The following is a 10,033-nucleotide window of genomic DNA, read 5'->3' as shown; positions in this document are numbered from 1 at the left end:
ATAATGTCAGTACTAAAAACCAAAACACATGTTCAGTCTCGGATCAATATTGTACTGGTCAGACAGTCAATCATCACCCTTACCTGTGTAGCACACCTGACCAGATGTAAGTGTTCCTGTGAGGAGGCAGGCTTCCTTCTGTAGTGACTTCTCCATGGCACTTAAAGCAAGTCAGCTGCAGGGAACAGCCACTGTCTGGAGAAGCAAGGTCAAGAACAAGTAGTCATCAACATCATAAAAGAAGAGAACAGAGCTAGAATAGGATTAGCCGTGGCGACTCTTGACTCGGGCTTACATTGCATTACCCTCTGCAAGAGTCGTGGAAAGATCCATTGGCAGAACTGCACATTTCCCGTTGGCTGCTCGATGCTCCGTTTTTGACCCGGTTTTTTGCTGTCCCGAGCTTCCCTACAATATAACTCCACAATTGGCCGGGTTGCCGATGTTCAGATCGGCCTAAATATTCCACAGCGCGACGGGAAAGTACTAAAATAGCTAGTCGGTACATCCGCGCCGCCATTTTGGATATAGTCCGGAATGTCCGCTACCGCCGTCGGGAACGCTCGGTAGGCTTTCCGGTTATGATCGGAGAGTTTTCGGTCCCGCTTCGGTAATCGTGGCGCTACCGAGCGTTCCCGACGGCGGTAGCGGACATTCCGGACTATATCCAAAATGGCGGCGCGGATGTACCGACTAGCTATTTTAGTACTTTCCCGTCGCGCTGTGGAATATTTAGGCCGATCTGAACATCGGCAACCCGGCCAATTGTGGAGTTATATTGTAGGGAAGCTCGGGACAGCAAAAAACCGGGTCAAAAACGGAGCATCGAGCAGCCAACGGGAAATGTGCAGTTCTGCCAATGGATCTTTCCACGACTCTTGCAGAGGGTAATGCAATGTAAGCCCGAGTCAAGAGTCGCCACGGCTAGAATAGGATGGACATCATGGTAATACATGAGTGCACATTCATGCACTTTTCAATAATCATGGAGGGTTCTTTCATGTGCTCATTGTGCTTCACAGTCCACTGTTATAGTAGCTTTCACAGGAGCACTGGGTAAACATCACCTTCAAAACTTTAACTCCTACCAGTATGTATGCAACTGGCCAGTTGGAATTCAACCCCTGACCTTCTGATCCAAAAGTAGGATTGCTAACCCATCTCACCTGCCTCCTGTGTGAAGTCTGTACTTGTAGGGGGATGGTGGTCATAGCTGTCAATCATCATCGGTTCACATGGAGACAGGGGCGGAGTCATCGACCCCTCCAACTCATAACTGTCCTCATATGACCCCATCTGTGTCTGAAGTGTAGTATAGTGTAGATGTCAAAATTTATAACTTAAGGTTTGTCAACTCATTTCAACAAAAACTACTAGAATCAGCATTGGAGGAAGAATATTTTCAGGCAAATACACGAATTTTCACTCTGTATCATTTCCAATATTGTTAACACCGATTACAGGGAATGATATGTCCTTTGGTACAGGGGAACGGCTTGCTAGTTTGGTGATTCTGCCCCCCTCCCACTCCTATTCTCACGATCAGCTATCACATTTTGAGCCATCAACTCGGGAAAAAGACGCACCTGGTTACTTTTTGTACTTCAGCAATTGGTGACTTCACAACTCAAGTGTTTCCTTCCTATACAACTCTACATCAAGCGTACTAAAGGGTCTGAATCGCTGTTGATCGAGTTCGAACAAAAATATTGGGCAAATTTCCCGCCATCTTTGTTCCCATCATCCTCAAGGCGGAATCTCCCATTACTTTACCCAGGGGGTTCTGATGTTCGCTCATTTTCGCTTTATTGGTCTGTATAGAAGACATTTCTATCGTTGAAATAAAGTTTTGTGTGTTCCTTAACGTCGCATCTAGATATCATCTCAATCAACAAAGCAACAAAGCGTAATTGAGCGTCAACTATAACGACCGAAATTCTGCTGCAGTTTGGGTCATCTCCGGTAGGGGTTCTTGACAAAACTGACTGGGCGGGCAACTTCTAGTATCATGCTGAAAGAGTGTGAAGATATACAAATTCTATTGCAAATACAATGATAAATAAAGATTAAATAAATGGATAGGATACTGCTCCATAACAATAGGTTGTTCTCTATGGGCTATTTGTTCGATGAAGTGTATCTCTGAACCAGTACAAGATTTGAAACCAAGAATGTTTGACGGCATTGGCTTAATCGTTGAGAAAATCTTTTGAAATGCAACAATTTTTTCAGAACATGAAAAAGAGATCTTGGACATTCATATCATCGGAACGCAGATAAATATTGAAATACTCTGCATAAAGCCAAAGAGAAACCATACAAGAAGCGACAAAAGATGGCCGTAGAAAGATTGCGTTCAGAAGTTCGCCAAAAATTACAAGCACAGCCTCGGAACTGAAACTTTTAACTGTCAAACAATTGAACAATTTCAAGTGGTTCTCACCAAGGTAAAAGAAAATATTCGTTTTAACGTTATAACTACAACTGTGAACAGGTTGGGTTGTTTGGTTGTTATGCGTCAGTCATCCTAGATTATAAGTTACCAAGATCCGCATTTGTTTGTTTTTAGAGATTATGACCAGCTTTTCTGGCGCCAGGCTCGTTTTTGGACGTAGACTTGGTTTTCCCTTCCGTAAAAAAAACATTCACTTTTGATCGCACTTTGCCTAGCTAGGCTGTAATAAAAGTAACGCGCAACACTACGAAAGAAACTTTTTTGCAAAGCCATAGAAAATGATTCAACTTCAACCTCCTTCTTCAAACCAGGATAGATTTTCTTGTAAAGATACAGTGTAAAGGGTTTGGTTTTTCTTTTGTGTTTTTAGCGTTTGTGTTTTCTTTTCCCGAGTTTTGGGTCGAAGACAACAGCAAAACAGCCCGGAGACAAGTAGAGTGGAGTCGCGCCCTGCGCCGCACCTACAAAGTTGTGCCGCCTTGATTAAAAAATCCTGTTCCACTCTTTGAGCAAAAATGATACAAAAGCCAGTTTAATTTTCGCTGCTTTGTTTTTGTCCTACGGAGTTCACACACTTCTATTGTGGATTTTGGAAGCTTCCCTTCGGCTGTATCAGACCAGGGGTGTGCTAGTCAGATGCAAATGTTCGTGTCTAGAGCCAGCCGCTTCAAAAGGCACCCGTCACACCACTCGCTGTGGCACGGCCGCCAAATGAACACATGGCCACCCAAAAGTCGCCCAAGGCACAGACATCACTTTCCAGACCGTTCCAGATTTTAACTTCTTGTTCATCGTAGTGAAAATGTAGAAAACGGAATATTCAGGACTTATCTGCATATGATTTGTGTATAGGGTATTGGGTAGTTTGAAATTGATGGATCACAGCCAACCCGTGTAATAACTACAGGGCGTTTTCTCCCCATGGTGTGAAGTTGGTAAACTCGTTAACAATTGTCTGCGAGCTCGCCACACTCATCCCTCAGATTTCCTGTATGGACTGGTAATACAGTCCCGCTGAAGGCAGCCACGCTTCGATCGGTGGTGTGAGTTGCGGGCGCCAAAAGTAAAGTTTTTCTCAACTTTCTCTAAAAGAAGAAAGCGAGTGAAAACAAGACAGATCGCGAGCTGGGAAAGGATTATGAATATTCATGAGAACAGGCAATGTGCTGTTTCTGTGGCATCCTCGGAAGGCTCTGTCATTGTCAGGCGCGACCGCCGGAGAACAATAGCTAAAACAACAGCGCACAGTGTGCGATATCCTAGGCGGCGACCAATCAGAACTCGCCTTACTGGTCATCAGAAGTTATGCCGCTTCCTTATATTCAAATTCAAATTAGTCTCCTCCAATCACGACGAATTATTATTCGACGTCACGGATATGTGAGAGGGGTAATAACGTAATTTCCGTGGGGCTTTGGAGTTATCAGATGTTTGGTCGTTCTGTCACCTGTGGTCGTGCGCGTTTCTCTTAGCATAATACAGACTGTACGGGAAAGTAAATTGCAGAGTTTTGGACCCAGTGGAAAACATGGCGACTTCTCCGAGCCCGTTCAGCCAGAGCTCGTCTTCGCCGTCCTCCAGCAACTCGCCGCCGCACCTGGAGAACGGGACGGGGCTCCTCAGCATCCAGCCCCCGTACAACGGCTTCGGAGACCACGGTATCGGCAAGTCCTCGGAGAACGGTCACTCCTTGAACGTGCTGAACGGCCAGAGCGGTACGAATGGTCTGGGAAACGGTCACTCGACCTTCCCGTACCCGGGGTCCTGGGCTAGACTGTCAGAAACTTCGCCCTCCCCGCCCTGGTTCACGGGCCTGCACCCACAGGAGCTCAACGGTAAGATCAACGGCAGAGAAAACGGGGAGAACCACCCGGTTAGTCTGCACAGAGGCTACCCTCCCCCTCCGGGCGGCTCGCTGTCTACCACCGTACCGTCCAGCTTCATCCCCCCGATAACTACGGCAGGGACCCCGGCGGGCTTCGCCTTCCCGCACGCCGCTTACACCGGCATGGTCAACGGCCACGGCGGCCTCAACGGCATCTTCACCTCCGCCACCCAGCCTCCTCTCGTACAGATCCCCAACGGCTCTGAGCATCGGAGCAACGGCAGCGCCGGCTCGGGCGGGTCGACGAGCACGGAGGGGGACGACGACAGGGAGCCGGCCGCGGAGGGAGAGGAGTCCCCCACCGCCGACGAGCTCGAACAATTCGCCATGGTTTTCAAACAGCGGAGAATCAAGCTCGGCTTCACCCAGGCCGACGTCGGCCTAGCCCTGGGGACGATCCACGGAAACGTGCTCAGTCAGACGACCATCTGTCGGTTCGAGGCCCTGCAGCTCAGCTTCAAGAACATGTGCAAGCTGAAACCGCTGCTACAGAAGTGGCTGGAGACGGCAGACTCCAACATGAGCCCCGGCTCCCTGCCCAAGGACGAGGGACTAGGAGGGGAGGTCATCACGCCAGGCAGAAAGCGCAAGAAACGCACGAGTATCGAAGTAAGTGTAATCTTTCTTGTATGTCGTTTATAGTAAAAGACGAACTACCACAAGTCAATGCGATTCAGCGCTTTGAACTCGCCATTCCTTTCCTAGGTGTCGCAAACCTAAAAGACGAAACTTGCGCTGCGCAAAAATGTATTTTGAGAAACGGAACCTGAGAAACGGTAGCTCTTTCTAGTCAAAACAGACACAAGAAGTTTATCCTTGAATTTCCAAACAAATAACACCGACAAAAAATGCACATGGCGTTTCGATTCTCCGCACCCAAAACCTCCGAAAACGTCATCGGTAGTAAACACTATTGGCATAAACACGTAAACAAACATGTTCTTATTTGATCTCACTTCACGAGTGCTGCCCAAGCGTTTTTCAACCAAGGTGGTCCGTTACCAAGTGGTTTTGAAGAAAACCTCATGTTTCGGCGTCATATAGGGTTTGCTCAAGTCTTGGATCTAGAAAACATCGTTTGCTTTACAATTCCGTTAGAAAATGCTTTTAGTAATTCTGGAAAGCTACTAGTATCAAAAACGCAAAAGATAGAGCTAGGTTTGGTGTGATTAGCGGTATTATTAGACACATTTGTATCACAAGCACTTTGGCCTTCCACTTCACTGGGAACTGTCCATTTGATAGATAGCTTGTTTAGTTTATTCAAAGTAGTTTGGCCATCCTGTGGTGAAAGAGTACCAAGGAGAGTACCAAAAATGTGGAAAACGTTGGGGCAAAACGGTCAAGTACACGGTCTTTCGATCAGATCAGATCGGTAGTCTCATATGAACTATATGTCTTTTCCTTGAATTTTCTTTGTAAAAATGACCTAAATATCTTTCTCTGTCAGAAGATTCCCCCAGCGTGTGTTCTGGAGTTTGGTTTGTTTTCATAATAGAAGTTTCCATAATTATGTGGACAAACAGAGGCGGCGTTTGCGTATGAGATGAAGTTAATGAAGATCTACTTAAGCGGCGATGCATGTGAATCCACGATGATTCGGATATCATACATGCATGCATAATCCACAGTTTCACTCTTCTACAGGGACACAGAAGTGTGTTGCTTTACCTTTTCCTTTGTGTCCAGAGTTTTTTGTTACAAAAGCCAAAATTATTTTTTTTCCTTTCTCTTTTTTTTCTTCCAATTTTCCATTTCTTTCCTGGTTTATTTTTAACTTTTGATCAAAGTCCTCTTTCTTGCTAAGCCAAAAGTTTCTGCGCAAGGTTAAAATCACTAAAAAAATCTAAAGTATCTTTCTTCCGTATTTACCTTCTGTGCTTCTTTTTTCCCGTTTCCTGCCAATTTTCCGGAAGCACGCTCCAGTGCAGATGTTTAATGTGATTAATGTCGGGTATTTCCTGTCCAACCCCGTCATTTTCACGTCCCAAAACGTGTCCGACTTGCGTCATCGCTGCTTGATTATAGGTCTAAAACTGTCAAAGGGCAATTTGTGTCACTGGTTACTGTCGTGTACAAGCTATTGCCATCATTAAGATGACTTGCTTTAGGATGGAAGAAAGGAAAGAAACGACCAAAGAATAAATTTAGTAGTCTTAAGTTACTGAGTCTAGTGGATTCTTTCAGATGGGGTTTTTAGGAGCTACTAGTATCATTTCCAAACTCATCATGGCTAAACTAAAAAGCAGTTGTTTGTGTAGACACTAGACACTCATACTAGACTCGTTTTCTGTCTCCTAGGTGTCAGTGAAAGGTGCCTTGGAAACTTTCTTCTACAAACAGCCCAAGCCGTCTGCTGTCGAGATTAGCCAACTTTCCGAAGGACTCAACCTGGACAAAGAGGTAAATATGTTTCTGAATGTTTTAGCACTTATTTTATAGCAAACACAAAGAAAACCCACAGTTCTTGATAATATACTATGACTTTTTTTTATCTTCTTCTGGGAAACCGACCCACTCAATCGTCTAGAAACCATTTCTAACACGTGACCCTGCGGAAATGTGACTCAATGGTTTGGTTCCTCATAAAAAGAATCTGAATCAAATGTTGATGATGGTTTCTTCTTTGAATCTTTCACAGTCAATGACGAAATTTGAGGACAATTATTTCATTTGCATTAAAACGACAGCATAATGATTACATTATTTGAGTCACTCGCTCACTTTCAATTCGATTTTTCATCAACTACAGGTTGTACGTGTGTGGTTCTGCAACCGCCGTCAGAAGGAACGGCGCATGTCGCCGTACCACGCCGTCAACGGGATGAACGGCCACATGAACGGGCACGTCAACGGTCATGCCAACGGCCACGTCAACGGCAACGGACTGATGACCAACGGCCACGGCATGTACAACGGCGGCGGCGACGACATCGACATCCACCGAGGAGCGCCCTCGCCCATCCCGCACCATCTGGCCCATAACGGTCATCACCACCACCACGCCATGATGCCTGCTCACAGTCCCGCTGCCATCTCCTCGCAGTAACAGTAAGAGAGCCACCCCTGAGGCGTCGCCAAAAAGCTGTTTCAACTTTGTAAAGGGTTGTGCCTATTGCAAAGGGTTGCAAATGGCTGCAACATTCCTATTTTTCGTACCATTTCGAGTGCGCGCCACGTTCTGGACTGTCAACGCTGGCCGCAAGATGTAACTAACACTAGCCATGTTTTATTTTTGTACATTCTTCACCTTCCCAGTGGTATACCTTTTTTGTTGATATGTTTTTCTTTATGACGTCTGTACATTCTAACAGTCAAATAACTGGATATTGTTTCTCTGGAAAATAGAGATTTTGTAACGGCTAGATTGTTTTCTTTCGCCTCGTTACTAGTATGTGAAATCAAGGAGGTAAACCTCCTTGGGGAAATGACGTAAACTTTGTGATCCTCTAATTTCAGAATTGAGGCCAAAAGTTAAGTATTGTATTGCAGAGCACTTTACCTTGTACATTTTGGGTGTCGGGTAGTACTTAGTTGATATCGATATTCTAATGGCAGCTATGTTTTAATTTATGGTTGGAAACGTGTGGCAACGCCACTTCTCTAGTTTTTGTCAATACTTTGTGTTACGGACAAGGGTTCAGATTCGCAATTGTATTCACTTGAAAGGTGTATAGCAGATAAAATGTTCATAACAGTCACGAAATGTTTTACCAGTTTACGCCCTAAAAAGAGAAAGGGAATAATTTCGCCACTGATTAAACCCAATTTGGAAATTTTGAATGGCAACCAAAACAAACTCAGTGTCCCTGGCGCCACAAATTGGCTTATTTTTCTTAATCTGAGACATCTGCCATTCTTCGCTTCTTTTGCCAGGTTTGGTAGACAACTTGGCAAACGACTTTTGTTGTTGTTGTCTGACTATCAGATAGTTGGTAAGAAAAACAAGTGCCTGACCGTAACAACCTGAAATCTGTTTTGTTTGTAAGGAATTCTTTGTCACAGAAAACATTCCTTTTTGGATATCCCCCTTCCAAAACACGAGAAAGTGTGCATTTCCATGAGAAATCCCCGAAATTCCAAACAGATGTAAACATTCCTTTGTTACGGAAAACATAGTCACACGTTTCCATGTGCAATTCCACGTCCTATTGTGCAATAGTTTGAATATGCATATCCCCTACTCCCCACAACATCTGTGGGTACGGTTGTGCTAGTCTAGCTTTTCTTCGTTTTGTGAAACTAGTCAAGACCATTCGCTGCTCACATTCTGACCACTATTGATTTATCTATGTTGTCCACATACTTGTGTTTACGTGATCCTGATATGTTTTTGTACTTTCTTTTTCTAGAAGTAGACTTTAGGAAAGTAGATATCCTACGACTAGCTAGTTACGAAATACTTGAGAAAAGAAGTCCAAACGATATGTTGCATCCACGATTGTGTTGGGCATTGTTTGTTGCAAAAAGGATAAGTCTATGCAAAAAAAGCTTTTGTAATATTGTGAGTTTGCTGCTGTATTTACTGATTCAAAAGAAGAGAGTTGTGCCAAAAAAAGAGAGAGCCTCGACTTTTCCGAGAGTGCCATGTTTTGGAGGGACAGTTTTTTTAGTAACCATATCATAAAACAGAAGGTCTATTCCACACGTAGTGTGGGGTATATTTTATACACCGTCTCTGAGACTAAGAATAAACAACCTTGTCCTGAGGAAACTTTGGTCTGTGTTTGTCTTGTTGTTCTGGCTAAGAATCATATGTAGTCAAGTGTTAGAAACTAGACAGGGAGAGAAGGAAACCTAGTATCCGCTACATTTTTTGATTCAAAGAAGCATATGATTTTATTAATAGCTACCAAATCATTTCTTTGTCCCTTTCAGCTACATACTATAGGACTACAGTGATTTTTCATCTGACACTAGTACTAGTCTCAGAAAATTTTCAAAATTTACAAACACCGAGTTCTATTCACACGAAGTTCAATATGATGAACTTCCAACTGAAACACGCCCTATAAAACATGGCCGCTGGGATTTGTTCTTTGTGTCACCATTTAGGTGAAAATCTGATGGAAGGACGGGTCTAATTGAGTCTGTGCAGGAGAAAATGGCACGCGTAAATTCTGGGCAAACCCTGAGGGAACCCGGGCGATAATCACTCTTCTGTCCCCGGCAGGTGGCCAGGCGGCGGCGTAAGCGATCCGCGGTACGGCCGTCTGTCGGAGACAGAAGTTGACACCGTCGTCTTTTCTCTATTTTCAAGTACTGTCAGTAGTATTCAAACCGTTCGTCGGCTTGCTACCACTTCTCTTTCATCAAAACAATTGTCATAAATGTGTTGAGGAGTGAGAATCTTCCGTTGAAACTTCGTTTCCTTTCTTTGTTTGTCACTGACGAAAAACAAAATGTTATAGCCTTTTTGAAAGACGGGGGACTTACTAATCCCATGTGGTATAACAAGATTACAGTTTGCATAAGGAGGTAGCGGCGTTGTTCTGACGATAACAAAGGTTGATAACGGAATCTGACCAGATATACTGTTTCGGGCGACAGTTTGGTCAGTGACAAACCAAGTTAAGATTTTGCTCCTTTAATACTTCAATACTGTGCTACTTTAAAAATGTAGGATTCAAGGAAGGATTCAAAAGGATTCAAGAAAATCCTTCACATTCCAAAATTCAAAAGACTGTGTTTTG

At 44.2% G+C, this 10,033-nt stretch overlaps 1 protein-coding gene and 1 long non-coding RNA gene across 2 annotated transcripts; one reads left to right on the top strand and one right to left on the bottom strand.

The window, feature by feature from the left end:
• Nucleotides 1–89: 89 nt before the first annotated feature.
• Nucleotides 90–1,742, bottom strand: LOC109469323. Its single transcript, XR_002140183.1, has 3 exons — nucleotides 1,587–1,742; nucleotides 1,167–1,302; nucleotides 90–195 (listed from the first exon to the last, which is right to left on the bottom strand). It is a non-coding gene; the product is annotated as an uncharacterized LOC109469323 (long non-coding RNA).
• A 2,066-nt stretch (nucleotides 1,743–3,808) lies between these two features.
• Nucleotides 3,809–9,054, top strand: LOC109469258 (POU domain, class 3, transcription factor 4-like). The gene is made up of 3 exons (XM_019767740.1): nucleotides 3,809–4,949; nucleotides 6,642–6,743; nucleotides 7,093–9,054. The coding sequence occupies exons 1-3, from the start codon at nucleotides 3,984–3,986 to the stop codon at nucleotides 7,387–7,389; spliced, it is 1,365 nt and encodes a 454-aa protein (XP_019623299.1). The 5' UTR covers nucleotides 3,809–3,983; the 3' UTR covers nucleotides 7,390–9,054.
• Nucleotides 9,055–10,033: the final 979 nt, after the last annotated feature.

This window comes from Branchiostoma belcheri, unplaced genomic scaffold (assembly GCF_001625305.1).
Source record: "Branchiostoma belcheri isolate BF01 breed outbred unplaced genomic scaffold, Haploidv18h27 scaffold20, whole genome shotgun sequence".
Lineage (NCBI taxonomy): Eukaryota > Metazoa > Chordata > Leptocardii > Amphioxiformes > Branchiostomatidae > Branchiostoma > Branchiostoma belcheri.
The sequence above is the reverse complement of the archived record's forward strand: the minus strand, read 5'-3'. Positions and strand labels throughout refer to the sequence as shown.